The sequence below is a fragment of the Cavia porcellus genome, unplaced genomic scaffold (genome assembly GCF_034190915.1).
Source record: "Cavia porcellus strain 051 isolate PalLab524CR breed Dunkin Hartley unplaced genomic scaffold, mCavPor4.1 scaffold_5, whole genome shotgun sequence".
Taxonomy (NCBI): domain Eukaryota; kingdom Metazoa; phylum Chordata; class Mammalia; order Rodentia; family Caviidae; genus Cavia; species Cavia porcellus.
The window spans coordinates 83,437,620-83,453,359 of NW_026947488.1; the positions used below are offsets into that span (position 1 = coordinate 83,437,620).

The 15,740-nt window shown below is 34.4% G+C and overlaps 1 protein-coding gene across 1 annotated transcript in view; it reads left to right on the forward strand.

Annotated features, from left to right (window-relative positions):
- Positions 1 to 15,740, forward strand: part of Rsrc1 (arginine and serine rich coiled-coil 1) — a 413,588-nt gene that overhangs the window by 12,894 nt on the left and 384,954 nt on the right. The window contains exons 3-4 of the mRNA XM_005006761.4: positions 2,580 to 2,782; positions 3,938 to 4,063. Of these exons, the coding sequence (XP_005006818.3) occupies positions 2,580 to 2,782; positions 3,938 to 4,063 (329 nt within the window). The remainder of the gene's footprint in view (positions 1 to 2,579; positions 2,783 to 3,937; positions 4,064 to 15,740) is intronic.

Here is a 15,740-nt window from a genome sequence, read left to right on the forward strand (position 1 = left end):
CACAATAAGAACCAGAATTCCATTTTCTTTCTAGGACTCCAGGGGAAAAAGTAAGTATTTGGAATGAGTTTCTTTTGGGAGAGACTGGAGGGAACTAGGACAAACCCTGGCTATTGTTGAAAGTTGCTGGGTCTTTCTGGAAGCAAATATTGGATGCAGTCTCCAGTAGTAACAAACTCATTTCCATTTCCTTCCTGAGAGTTCAGAACAAACATGCAAAAAGCACAAGTTCTTGGTTCCAGAATTCCAGTATGTTGATGTTGACCAGGGTCCACCTGGTTAGAGACAAACCTGAGGGTGTGGAGGCAAATTTCAATGTGGTTTTATTTTTTGCTTTCTGATATTAATAGAAAGAGTTCTAAGGTGTTTTACCAATACTTCCCCACATCCTCTCATACCTAAAAAGTTTTAATTTGAGATGGGATCATTATGTTGCCCGGTCTGATCTCAAATTTGTGATCCTCCTGCCTCAGCTTCCAGTTTATAGGCACATGCCACTATACCCAGCCACACATAGTTAAGTATATATTTTAGATATATATGTAATTCATATACATTATAGCACATGTAATTTCACAATCATAATATTTAAAGCTAGAAAGGATCATGGTGATATTTTACCCACCGTAGTTTCACTTTTCAGTGAAGAAAGTGGCTTAAATATGTTAGTAATATACTGAAAGTTTCAAAACCAAATTCCTCAGGAGTTCAGAATTGTATTAAAAATCTTTAATTCTGATTCTAGGTAAACAGCTTAAAGTTTTAAATTACTCCTGGCTGGGGGTTTAGCTCAGCGGCATAAGCGCCTGCCTTGAAAGCAGGCAGTCGTGAGTTCGATCCCCGGTACCGATAAAAAGGAAAAAGACAAAAAAAAAAAAAAAAAGTTTTAAATTACTCCTAATAGAAATCTGTACACTGATATTGGATTAGTGAAGTACTAGCTGATCTGATGATTTTGAAAGCGAAGTAGCAATTTAACACATTGTTTTGTTTATAATGATGATACATAATTTATTTTGAATATATATACTAAATGTTTGAGATTTTATTTATCTGACCTATGCCATTACATGGAACACATCCTGTTTTTTTGACTCTGAATGGCATCTAATAATTATCTTAATAAAAAATAGCATTTCATGTGGGAATCTAAAGGTTAACTTTATTTTTATTTTTATTTTTGGTACTGAGGATCTAACTCACAACCTTGCATTTGCCAGGCAGGTGTTTATGCCACTGAGCTAAATCCCCAGCAAGGTTAACTTTCAAATAAGATAAGTAAACTTTTTATCAGTGGAGATAATTTGTAAATATGAAAACTTTAGATTCAGGTTTTTCCTCTTTGTATACTAACTATGCAAACATTATCATAACTGCATAGAAATAAATTTCAAAAAAGAAAAACTTATGAAAAATTTAATGAAGTAGAAATTATATTTTTATTCTTATTCATATGTATATCTTTATATTCTCCATAGTTAATACTTTAATGAAAAGTCATAAAAAAGTATATATACATGGTTTGTTATTTTTAGCGTTACTGGAAATTAAACCCAGGACTTTTGCACTGAGTGACATACCTAACCCTGTTTATGTTTTATTTTGAGACAGAGTCTTGCTTGCTAAGTACCTATGCTGCCCAGATGGGACTTGAATTTGTGATCCTCTTGCCACAGCCTTCCAGATAGCTAGAATTGCAGGAGTGTGCCACAAGCCTGATGAATGTGTTTCTTTAATGTTTTTTCAAATATATTTCTAGCAGTAGGAAATGCTGTCAAATCATCAACATTTTTATGTTTTTAAAATTTAAATTTTTTACTTTCTAAAAAAACTTACACCACCACTTTATATAGGTGCCAGGAATAGTGCAGAGTTGACTTTACTATAACTACTTTAACTTGTTCCTTTACAAACTTTCACAAGTGAAACAGTTATAATACATTGTTTCAGTTTGTGGTTGATTGATAACATTTTATCCATTTACAAATTTAGAATTCTCAGAAAAGTCTGCCTCTAAGATAGTATCTTATCTTCAGGAAATGTAAAAATGAAGGAAAAGGTGGTGGATTACTAAACAAAAGGTCATGTAATTAATGACAAACAACTTAAAAATCACAAAATTAGGATAATAAACTATCTTTAAGGGTTGACTTTTTAGAGAGATATTTGAAAAAAATCAGAGGCGAGAAGACTGTATTAAAGCCATTCCTTATGTTTTCTGAAGAAGCCAGGCACATTTTAAAATTGTATCTTTTTTTTTTAATCGGTACCGGGGATCGAACTCATGACCGCCTGCTTGCAAAGCAGGTGCTTATGCCACTGAGCTAAATCTCCAGCCCCTTAAAATTGTATCTTAAAGACTTTACAGAGTAGTCCAGAATGGTGGTGTTTACTTGTATTCTCAGCTACTTAGGAGGCTAAGACAGGAGAATCACTTGAGTGTAGGTGTTCAAAGCGAGCCTGAGAACATAAATGAGACTCCATTTGTTGCTTTTTTTTAATGCGCAGTTTCATAAAAACTTGTATATTGTTCCACCCATTGTGTTACTGTGTTTGAAATAATTTTCTTTGAATTTAAGCTTATAGAAATGGGACGTCGATCATCAGACACCGAAGAAGAAAGCAGAAGCAAGAGAAAAAAGAAACATCGTAGACAGTCATCTTCCAGCAGTTCTTCTGATAGCAGAACATATAGCCGAAAGAAAGGTGGAAGAAAATCGAGATCAAAGTCGAGATCTTGGTCCAGAGATCTTCAACCTCGTTCCCATTCTTATGATAGAAGGTGAGTCTCACAATTTTCATTTATAAAATATTGAAAGTACATTTTTTGAAGCTCATATGTTTTTGTATTTTTTTTTTTTTGTTTTTTGTTTTTTTTGAGACAGGGTCTTACTATGCAGTTCAGGCTGGCCTTGAGGCCACTTTGTAGCCCAGGCTGGTCTCGAACTTGCAATGATCCTCTTGCCTCAACCTCCCGAGTGCTGGGATTATAGGTGTGAGCCACCATGCCCGGCTTATGTTTTTGTAATTTTAATTTTGTTGGATAAAGTACTTTTCTTCTTTTGGACAGGATCTTGACATATAGTTAGTCCAGGCTTGCCTTGATCTTGCTTTGTGGCCCAGGCTAGCCTGAAACTTGCAATCCTTCTACTTCAACTTCGGCAGTAGTGTATATCAAAATTTTAAAAAATAAGTTTTTGGTGGGGTGTAGTGGCACATGCGTGTAATCCCAGTACTTGGCGAGGTTGAGGCAGGAGGATAGGTGAGAAATTGAGGCCAGCCTGGGCTACATAGTGAGTTCGAGGCATAGCAGGATTATGTCCTGGGGCTCAGGATATAGATCAGTGATACAGAGCCTGCCTGGCAAGTGTGAGGTTGTGAGTTTGATTCCTGTACCAAAACAAACAAATAAGGTCTTGTCTTAAAAAAACAAAACAAAAACAATTTTTTTTCTTTATATTTTCATGGTGCTGGAGATGGAACCAGGACTTCACACATGTTAAGCAAGCACTATATCACGGAGCTGTACACATGGCCCTTATGTTTTTCTTTTAGTAGTTATTTATTAGAGTCCCAACCAAGAAGGTCTTTCTCATAAGCGTTAATCCATGGGTCTGGTGTTCTCGTCTGTTGTGTTGTCTGTACGTAACCAGATAAAAACTGATGTAGTTCTCATACTATATTATCTGATGATATTTGGAAAGACTGTTCTGCGTAAGACCAATGATCTTAATTAGTACCCAATTATAATGCTTTCATAGCTGATTTAATCATAAAATTATTAAGCATGTGTTCAAGAGAAATAAGAATTTATCTGTTTACTCCAAGGAAAGAATGAGACAGTAAAAATGGGATGATTCTTTAGACTTAGATTTGTCCTTAATGCCTATAACGAGAACTTCCTGTAGCAATATATTTGATTATATTTTTATTTCAGACGCAGGCATCGGTCAAGCAGTAGCTCTTCTTATGGCTCTAGAAGAAAACGAAGTCGAAGTCGTTCAAGGGGTCGAGGGAAATCTTACAGAGTTCAGAGGTCTAGGTCTAAAAGCAGAACAAGAAGGTAGGTCTTGTTGGTATTTATTATTTTGTAACAAATAATCCCCAAATTTAGTGACTTAAAACGATACTCATTTGTTTTTGAAGGATCCTGCAATTTTGACCAACTCAGCAGACACTTCTGCTTAGGCACTTGTGCATTTGTAGCCATCAGGCAGCTTCGCTACAGCTGGATGGTCCAATATAGTGTCACTCATATATCTTGCATTTGGTTTTGGCTGTTAGCTCAGTTGTATGTGGTTTCTCATTCTCGGGTAGGCTAGGTTGAGTTTTTTGTGTGTTGAAAGTATTTGAAGAAGGTGTGAAGAACAGAAGTTGCAGAATCTCTGGGCCTAACCCAGAAATAACATGGTGTGTTATGGACTAAATATTTGTGTCCCAAATTTCAGCTTGTTAAAGGTTCAGTTCTCGTTGTGACATATTTGGAGATGTGACTTTTATAGAGGTAATTAAGGTTACATGAGGGCTTAATGTTGGTGTTTTAATCTGAATGGGGTGGTGGCCCTGTAAGAAGAGGAGGGAGAGAAAACTTTCTCTTGGTGCTCAAGAGAGACCGTCTGGGGACACAGCAAAAAAGGCTACTGTTTACAAGACAAAAGAGAGCCCTCACAAGAAATCACAGTTGTCTGTGCCTTGATTTTGGGTATCTGGCCTGCAAAACAAAATAAATTTGTGGTGTTTAAGCTGCCCAATCTATAGTATTTTGATATGGTAAACAGGGCAGATTAGTTTTTAGTCTTGCTTTGGGGCCAAATACAGACAACAGTGTAACTGGAGAGACTTCTATATCTTGAGTGATAGTAGAAAATATAGTTTAATAGGATGAGAACATATTGAGTGACTTCATGAAAGTAGGCATTTCAGCCAGGTGTATTAGCACATGCTGTAATCGCAGCACCAGCGTGGCTGAGACAGGAAGGTAGCTGAGAGTCAGAGGCTAGCCTGGGCTATTAAGTGAGGGCTAGGCCTGCCTGAACTACATACATAGCAATACCATGTTTTAAACCTCTCTACCCGCTAAAAAAGAAAGTAGGCATTTAGAAATCATTGAGAGTTTTTGAATAGGAAATTGTTATGATAAAAGGAGGATAAAAACAATATTGTAAAAAGATTGATTTCTTTGCTTAGTTTTGCATACTATCAGGCTCTAGTTAGGAATGCACCTTAGCAGCATAACTGTTTTCTAGGCATAAAAATACAATAATTCTCTTTATGAACCTTAACATTAGATAATGGCAGCGAAGTCTGTATATTTACCTTTTCTGGCCTTTTATTATTTGGCCCTAGCCTCTTTTCCTTTTTACACATTCCTTGTATGAACCACTGTATTACATGCCTTTGCTCTCCATTTGCTCTCCCAGGGCTTTTGTTTGAGCATGCTCTTTCTTCTAATTTTCTACTTCATTTCTACTTTGAGAATTCTTTCAGCTTTGGGTAGTCAGATCTGTTTAACCTTTAATTTTATTCTTCCTTGAATCGTTTTATGATTTTTCCTTTTTCTTAAAAAATTTTTTTTGTTTTATTATGTGTGATGATCTTCCTGCCTCAGCCTCCCAATTGCTGGAATTACAATTGTGTGCCATCATACCCTCTGTAATAAGTTTATTATATATACGGGGCTGGGGATTTAGCTCAGCGTCATAAGCGCCTGCCTTGCAAGCAGGCAGTCGTGAGTTCGATCCCTGGTACCAATAAAAAAAAAAAGTTTATTATATTGAGCCTACTAGCCAAAAAAAAAAAAAAAAACACTTTCAATTTTAATTTCTTCTGAGGCAGGAGGATTACTGTAACCATGAGGCCAGCTCCCTAGGCTGTGTGGTTAAGTTGGCCAGGCCAAATTACATGGTGAGAAAAAACAAATATCACCACCCTCCCCCCAAATTAAAAACCCAAATAATTTTTTATATAGAGAATTTTCAAACACTGTGTCAATCAGGCTAGAAAAAACTCTAAGTATGAGAGCTTCACTATAGGGAATTAATGGCTTATGTAATCTTCGGAAGGATTCCAGGAGTGAAGGTTAGGGAAACTGTCATATTATTTTAGGCTGAAGCACCGGTGTATATTATTTTCTCAGAATAACTGGAAGTCCTAAGAATTCTCTCACAAACCGGGTGGTTCTCAACAAACTACTTACTTGGTTCTCAGGAAATTATTTCCCAGAAAGCTGTTTTTCTGCCCAAGTGTCTACCTATACCTTCCTCCAGTGGAGAAACTGGAAATATACTCATTTTCTTTTCTTTTGCAATGCCAGGGAGACTTTAAAAGGAGAGGCCGAGCATTTAGTCAGCAGTGGATAATTTAAGACACACATATTTGAACTTTGTAACTCTGTTAGACTGTTAACATAGGTATCACCTTGATTTCATATGTAAAGAAACAAGTTCAGAAGTTTATTCAAAACAATTTCTTAGTTGTCTGCATTGGTGCTGAGGCCTATGTTTAATATCTAATTTAGACACTGAAAATACTTAAATTTTGAGAAATTAATACCATTTATGTCTAACACACTGCATTATTTTGGAAAATATTCTAAAAGTTTATTCTTCAAAGTGTTTAAATTAAATGGGTTTCTAGGTTGATCTTGGTTTAACCAGAATACTTCATCACCACCCTCCCCCCAAATTAAAAAACCCAAATAATTTTTTATATAGAAGATGGAAGTACTGAGTTTTTCAGAGAAAACTTGTATGCTTCTAAATCTGCTGCTCATAACATGGCAGCTAGGAAACAGAAGAGAGCTGGGCTGGGAGATCGCTGTTATATACCCTTCCTGGGAAGGCCTCTAGGGCTTACCTTCAACCAAGCACTGCTTCCTAACAGACACTCAGCTACTGAATTCACTGATGACTGCAGTACCTCTGTGATCCGATCACCCTCCAAAAGCTCTGTCTTTGAGTGCACAAGGGTTTGGGGAACATTCTAAATCTAACTCTTAACAGTGTTCTAGGACATTCAAGATACAGCAGATATTTTGCAGTTCCTAAAAAGCCACCATGAATGAACTTGCACATGCATTTTTTTTTTTTTTTTTTTTAACTGTTAGATGTACATGTTCATAGGAATTTCCTGGAGTTTAGATTTCTGGGTCAAAGATAAAAATTTCATGAGAAATTTCCAAATTTTTGTCAGTAAAGTTTGGGAGTCTGTTTTCCTACAGTATCAGCAGTAGAGTGTGTTATTATGTTTTTTAATGTTTGAGAATCTGAAATGGTATTTTAGTTCTTTTGTAACAGGTTGAACATCTTTTCATATTTTTAAGGACCATTTTTCTCTTTCTGTAATTTTCTGCCTGTATACTTTGGGTTTTTGGTCTTTTTTCTTTCAATTTTTAAGTTATTTACTGTGATGTACAAGACAATTTTTTTATAGCTTATAAGTATCTCTTGTGTTTGTTTACATATATCTTGGTAATCTGACTTTTTTCTTCTGTGTGGTCAATTTGTTGCTTTTTATTATATCTTTCTCTTATTCAGGACATGGAAGTTTTTCCTTCTATTTAGAGATGGCCAAATTCACTCTTGTCTTTTTTGTGATCCTGGGGTTTGAACCCAAGAACTGAGCTACAACCCCAGTACTTTTAAAAAAAATTTTTTTTATTTTGAGACAATATCTTACTAAATTGCTAAGTTGTGCAGGCTGGTCCTAAATCTGTGATACTCCTGCCTTAGTCTCCCATGATTTTTTTCCGATTATACTTGATTTTTTCTTTTCAATATTTAGATCATTTATTTAGATTTATTCTTAAAGGCATGGATCCACTTTCTCAATTTCTAATTGGCTTTTGTCACATCATATTAAAAGTCCATCTTTGTCTGAGTAATTTGTGATTTCTATGTCAAATTAATTTTTTTTTTGGTGGTATTGGTGATTGAATTCATGAGCTCATGCTTGCCAAGCAAGGCATTTATGCCGCTGAGCTAAATCCCCAACCATTAAATTAATTTTTATTCCTTAGTCATTTTTGAAAAATCTTTATTTTGAGCTAATTTTAGATTAACAGTAAAGTTGTGAAAAATATACAGTTCTCTTCTATTTTTCATACTACTTCTTTGGCTGGTCTTGAACTCACTGTGTAGCCCAGGCTGGCTTTAAACTCATGGCTGTCCTCGTGCTCCAGCCTTCCAAGTGCTGGGATGACAGGCATGTGCCATTACTACTTCACTTTCTATAATCAAAATCATCACATCAATATTGGTACAGTACTGGTAGACCTCAGATCTTATTTAAATCTCCAGTTTTTCCAAAAGTATCCTTTTTCCATTTCTAGGATTCAATCCAAGATCTTACATTGCATTTTTATCTGTCTGAATCATCCCCAGTTTGTGAGGATTCTCTTTGTTCATCTTTCATGACCTTTACAGTTTAAAGAATCCTAGACATTTATTTTGTAGGCAGTCTTTCAATTTGAGTTTGTGTGAGGTTTTCTCTTTGGAAAAAGCCTTGCATTTTTGGCAAGAACATTGTACAAACGATGCTGTATCCTTTTTAATGTATCATAGCAAGAGGTGTTCATGATGTTGCATTGTCACTAGTGGTGTTAACCTTGATCATCTGGGTAAAGTGCAGGTTTTGTCTAGAAGACTACTGTGTTTCCCTTTGTAGTTGATAGATACCTAATGAGAGATTTTCAGGCTAAAAATATTCTACTTCTCAAACTTTGGCCTACTAAATTTGACAATTTTCATTGGATCCCATCTGCAGTAATTACTTTGATGTTTGCTCGTTAATGTCTCAAATAATTTTTTTTGTTTGTTATAAAATAGGGGTTTAGGTTCATTTATTTTCATGTGCAGTCTAGCACTTTCTTTTATTTTAGGTTGGTGAATAGGTGATCCTTTTTTTTTTGGTACCAGGGATCAAGCACTTGCCAGGCAGGTGCTTACGCCTCTGAGCTAAATCCTTGGCCCTAGGCAGGTGATCTTACTGCCTCAGCTGACCAAGTGCTCCTGTTTCAAGTATGTGCCACCACAGCCAGATGTCTAGCACCATTTTAAAAAGAGTTTTATTTTCTTATTGCATAGTTTGGTACCTCTATCAAAAACCAATTACTGTATTAAAGTGATTCTATTTCAGGATTGTCTCTTTAGTTTCACTGCTGTATTTTTATACTAGTTCTACACAATTTTGATTCATATAGTTTGCCTTGAAATTGTTATTGTTTAAATTTCCATATGAATTTTAGAATTAGTTTGACAGTTTCTTCAAAAAAGCTTGTTGGAATTCAATTGGAAATTCATTGAATTAATACTAGTGTAGGAGAATTGACATCATAATAAATTGAGTCTTCCAGTTTATGAAGATGGTATACTTCTCCATTTATTTTTCTTCAGTTTTTTTCATCATTGTTATAAAGTTTTCAGTGTAAAGGTCTTACACATTGTTTGAGTTAGTTAAAGCTAATATTATAGAGAAGGTAACTTAAAACGTAATTTTTTTCCTCATAGTTGTGGATCATACATTCTTGGATTTTGGTGGAGGCTATCTTTCTGTTGTACGATGCTTTTCTCACGGGGTGAAGAGTAGTGAAAAACAAAGCACACTCTCTTCTCTTTTCTTTCTTTCCTTTTTTTTTTTCCTTTCTTTTTTTCTGTGTGTGTGAGACAAGGTTTCACTATGTAGGCTGGCCTTGAACTCACTTTATAACCCAGGCTGCTCTCGAACTCACAACGATTCTCCTTGTCGCAGCCTCCTGAGTGATGGGATTAGAGGCATCTGCCATCACATCTGGTTTTTGTCTTTTCAAATATGGGCACTAATCTTATCATGGAGGTTTTTTTTAATGACCTAAGTACTTCCCAAAGGCCCTACTACATTACGGGTAAGTTTCAACAAATTAATTTTCTTTAATAAAGGCATATATTACTTTTGACCCAAGTAGTCAAATTAAAGACTTTTCCGGGGTGTGACACGAATTAATCATTGCCTCAGATGACTCTTAAAAGTATACAGAAGCATAAAGAGTGTTAGGGAAAGGTCATTTATAATGTATTAGAGAAAATTAGGAAAATTTTACTTGTGATGTGATTTCACAGATAGAACAAGTAATAGGTATTTATTAAGTGGAAGAAAAGTGTAGCATAATTTTAGAAAATAATATTTAATAAAATAATGTATGAAAAATATTTTACAACTACACAGGCCTACATAAATATTGTTTCTGTGAAAGAATTTTTTTTCTTTTGAGCTGCTATGTAATTCAGGCTAGCTTTGAACTCACTATATAGCCCAGTCTGGCCTCAAACTTGAGGCTAGCTTTCTGCCTCAGCCTCCCAAGTGCTGGAATTACAGGTGTGTGCCACCACACCAGGCTAAAAGAATCATTTTAAATTATTATTTCTTTATATTAACCCGATAATACACTTATGGCTTTACTTCTATTGTATCAGGTTTTAGTGATTTGACACATATTTTGGGGTTGTTTCTGACACAGGGGCTCACTAGGCAGTTTAGGCTAATCTTGAATTCACTGTGTAATCTTGGTTGGCCTCAAACTCAGTGCAGTCCTTTTGCCTCAGCCTCCTGACTTGCTGGGACTACAGGCATGTATCACCACACCTGGCCTGACAGACTTAAAAAAGGTTTAATTCTCATTTTTTCCATGCCTTTACTTAAGGGACAAAGGATAGCATTTTTGATCATCTAACTTTGTCTGGTTATCTTTTTTTGAATATTAAGGAGAAAGATTGTATTACATGTTAACAGGTTAGTACTGTAATGTAGTACTGTAATTTTCAATTTTTATTCAGTTCTAACAATAAAATTTTAAAATTTTAACAATATTTTAAAATTAAAACAATTAGATTAGTGTCCTTAAAATTATAAAATTCTATTCTATTTCATATGCAGGTGACCATACAAATAATCTACATTCATAAAAGGTTTAGTAGTAAATAATCTGAGAATCATTTTTTTTTTTTGGTACCGGGGATCGAATTCATGACCTCGTATTTGCCAGGCAAGTGCTTATGCTGCTGAGTTAAATTCCCAGCCCTGAGACTCATATTTAATTTTATTTGAATTATGTAGTCTTATTTTTGTAATGTTTTCCTCTTTTAGCTGTATTAATTTTTATAGCTATTTCTAATCACTGAATGAGATCAAAATCCTTTTAGAAATCATTTTGTTTGTAATTCATTAATTTGTCCACAAACAAGAGGAAAACATTCATGGTGCTTCATTAGAGAATTATTGAGGGCAAAGGCCCAGTCATATTGGGGTCAACCTAGACATAGATTTAAATGGAGATTTTTATACTTAGGAATCATTTACTTTTGAAATAAGTCAAGTTTGACTTTTGAAATATCCAGATACTTGGAAAATAGATGACTGAGAGTGATCGGGAATAGAATGGAATACTTATGCGGGTTGTTTAAGGAAAATGAGTTTCTATTTTTTCTCATTTCTGCTTTGGTTTTTATTGTAAATAAATTAAGTACACTTTTCATTACAAATATAATGTGAAAAGCAAATTTATTAAAGTCCAAACTACCCATGAAACAGTTATTAAATTTAAATTAAAGATCACTTTAATGAACATTTTAATATCTAATTATGAAAAATACAGAAACCTGTACTACTTTTCTGCTTTTTATTCATTATTAAACTGTTGATCATTATTTTATCTTATACCTGAAAATAAGAACAAAATATATCCTTAGAGAGCAATTATTTATTTTGTCGAGGACATATCTTAAAAGTCAAGAAGTGAAGCTGCTTGGTAATGCTATAAATTTGAAACTGTCCTACAGCAAGACAGTACGATGCAAATATGACTTAATAAGATCACAAACTGAATTTCAGTGAAACAACCAAGATTTACATTAAATTAGGAATTTTAAAACTGATTTAGTTTGTTTTACTGAGCATTTGCTTAATAACATTTTGCCTTCTTGCAATCTTTTTAAAGACAATAATTCGTCTGTGAAATGCAGGCACATCTTCAGTAGAAAAATTGAAAGCAACAGCTCACTTTCTGAAACCACACATACAGCGATATAAAGAAATATTTCAGCTCTACAAAATTTAATAAATCATCCCATTTCCTAATTTGATCATATTAGATGCTGATGTGGAAGAAGCATTTCAAATACCATCTCCTCATTAATATACATCAGTCTGGGGAATAGAATGGAATACTTATGCAGAGATGTCACAGTTACTGTTTCTTAGTTTACTAAGTGGAACAGGTTGATGTGATACTGGGTGCTATTTGTCAATGTCTTGTTAAAATGGTTTGGGTCGAGTTATGGAGTCCAGAAAGACGGCGGCTGATAAATCAAAAGTGGATTGAGTGGACAGGAGGCAGTGATTGATACTGTGACAGGATATGAAGAAAGGAACCTTGATACAAGCATGCATGATATTGAATATGAGAAAGAAAATGGCCCTGGAGTATGGATATTATTCAAGGAAATGAGAATAATATCAGCCTGAGAATATTGCTGGGTGAAGATTAGGATAGTTCTTATTAGAGCATAATACTTTGCTGGAATGGTAGGGATAAAATTATGTAAAAATTTGTGTGTGAAGACTATTTTAACCTCTGACTGAAGATTCTTTAATGATTATTTATTGTTTAATGTAGTTTTAGCCTCATTTTCCCCAGCTAATTACTAAGCCATGTGATTACAAACACCATAAATGTAATGAAATAAAATGCTTAAGATTATCTTAAAATGTATCTCATCACATCTTGATTTATAGAATAATAGTATACAGAGATTTATATGTGTAAAAAGTATTTTCTTATTGGTTAATTTTGACTTATAAAATTACATTGTTAATTATAGGTGAAGGATCTGCATCATGTATTTTTTAGCATCTTTTCACTTAGTCATTTTGAATGGCAAATGAAAGATCCTTGACAGATGGAGCCATTTCACAAAGATCAAGGCAGTATATATTGAATATTCTTTACTGAATTATCAGTGAAATGTTAGTTGATGTCAAGGAGTTGTGGGTGGGAATGTTTTGATTAGTTTGACTTTTGTCCTTGACAGTGTATAACCAAGAAGAAATTTTCTTGTGCTTTTTGCTGGAAGAGTTCTGTATCCAACATTAGAAGCTCTTTGGAAAGGTAGTTGATTAACTTTTAATTATGTGGTTTGTGAGAGATGAAGAATCAAACAATTGCCGTTATAACATTTGATTATACAGTGTCTTTTTTTCTTAAGTACTCAATACGGTATAATTTATGTTAAGTATATAATGAAAAACATTTGAAATGAGGCATTATGAAATATATGTTTAGGTGATTAAAATCAGTAATGAATGTGTTGACAATTTTCTAATTCTTTATAAAGATTCTGGTAAATATGGATAGTATTCCTACATTTGTTAAAAGTGATTTAATTGGATAAAAGTTGTTGGTTTTGAGGTAACATCAATATGCGATGAATAAACTGAATACTATAGTATCAGAACTTAGTATTAAGTTCTTAGCTGTGATACTGCCACAAGTTATTTGATCAGGTCCAGAATGTGATTTGAATATTTAAGGAAGAAGAACAGTTGTTTCCTAATTATATAATATTTTCCTTATCATTTTCTGGAGTTTTTCCTCCAGTTGTTCTTCACGTAGTAGGCAAAATACAAATTTGCTAGTGTTTCTCCCATGTTTTGGTGGTTTGGAATAAAATCCAAAATGTTGATAGCCTGAAGTCCCTCTGTGGTGTGGCTCCTCCCTTCCTTTTCAGTCTATTTTCAATTTTATATCTCCTTTTTGTGTCTCAGGGCCCTTGAACATGTGGTGGCTTCTGCTCAAAATGTACTTTGTTTTGCCTGTTTTTTTTTTTGTTTTTTTTTTCCTGCTCACTTGTCATTGCTTATTCATCTTTTAGGCCTTAAAAGCATTTCCTTGGAAGGCCTTTTTTGTCTATTCATACATGGATACATTAGTCCATCCAATATAGTACTGATAGTGCAAAAACCTAGGATACTAACAAGTGGACTAAGACTGATTTTATTTACTGTTATAGAAAAAGCATAGGTATGAATTCAATATTATTAATTTTCAATCTGTGGAATGAAGTTGAAGCTTAATAATGACAGTGTATATGACTATCATAAAGCAGCATTGAAAATATAGGAGTTGTGTTTGTTTGTTTATTTATTTTGTTACCAGGAATTGAACTCAGGACCCTGTGCTTGCCGGGCAGATGCTTATGCCACTGAGCTATATCTCCAGCCCCAGGAGGTTGTGTTTAAAACAAATTAGAAATAGCACTTAAAAGCCAGATGTGGTGGCACATTCCTGTAATTCCAGTACTTGGGAGGCTTAGGCAAGAGGATCACTGTGAGTTTAAGGCAACCTGTACACAGTGAATCCAAGACCTGCTTGAATTAAAATAATGAAAACTTGTCTCAAAAACAAAACAGAACACCCCCAAAGAAGCAACAACAATACCACCAACAAATAGCATTTAAAGAGCTCTGAGTCAACTTCTTGAATCTCATTGTTCTCACTTATGAAATAAATATTGAGCTCATCCTAGTTTTAATTTGTTCCTAAACTGCATGCAAACACATTTATGATATATAGTCAGATAAATGAAAAACTATTTTTCACTTTTGATTTTCTTAGAAAGATTTTTCTGTTCTTTTCTGTCTTGGGTAGTATCTAGGATTTGGCATGGCCTCATGTATGCTGGGCAAGTGGTCACTAAAGCTGTATCTCTATCTTACTTTTGACTTCTGGTTTTAAACTAATGAAGGTATCTGCAATTATGCTATGTTACCACACTTTCAAAGAATTTTAATTAAACTTATGTTGCAAAGCTTGGCAACATTGTTCTTTGTAAGTCTGTTACATCCATTAATACTGCCTTATTGCTTACTTGGTCAACTTTTAAGTTACCACTTTTTAAAAAGAAAGGAGTTGATTTTACATAATGATCACAGTTTTCTCATTCTAACCTCCTTTCAACTCTTCTTTCCTTTGTATTTCCCTTGTATTTACTACAAAAGCTTTGTTTCCATTTTTTTTCTTTCATTGTTTTTTTCCTTCCTTCCATTCCTCTTTTCCCATCCATAGTTCCTTTACCATTTGAACATTTTCTTCCTGTTTCACAGTACCCATTACACATTTTAGTCTTTATTTACACTTCTAGTTTCTCACACCATATTTCAGTGCAGTATTTACACATGTATATGTGATTTATTTCACTTAACAGTGTGGTCTCACAGTGCATCCATTTACCTAGAAATGTTTCAAGTTTGTCTTTCTTTATGCTAAGTAACACTCCATTGTATAAAAATACCCCACTTCTTTTGATCTGATTTTTGGTTCATAGGCATTTGGGCTGTTTTCAAGATTTATTTGTTACAAACTGTGCCACTGTAAACATGGGTGTGCACATACTGCTGTGGTATAATGTTTTTACTGTTTTGGGGAATATACCAAGCTAGCTTGAATGGAACCCCCATCCCCCTTTTTTTAAAGGAATCTCCACGCTGATTTCCACATTGGTGGCACCTACCAACACTCCTACCAACAGTGGAAATGAGTTCTTTTTTCCCTACAGTCCTGCCAACATTTGCATCCTGCATTGGTTGAATTCTTGATAATAACTATTCTTTCTATAGTGAGACAGAATATTAATGTTGTTTTAATTTGCATCTCTTGAATGCACAGTGATGTTGAGCTTTTTTAAAATATATGTACTTGTTATTTGTGTTTC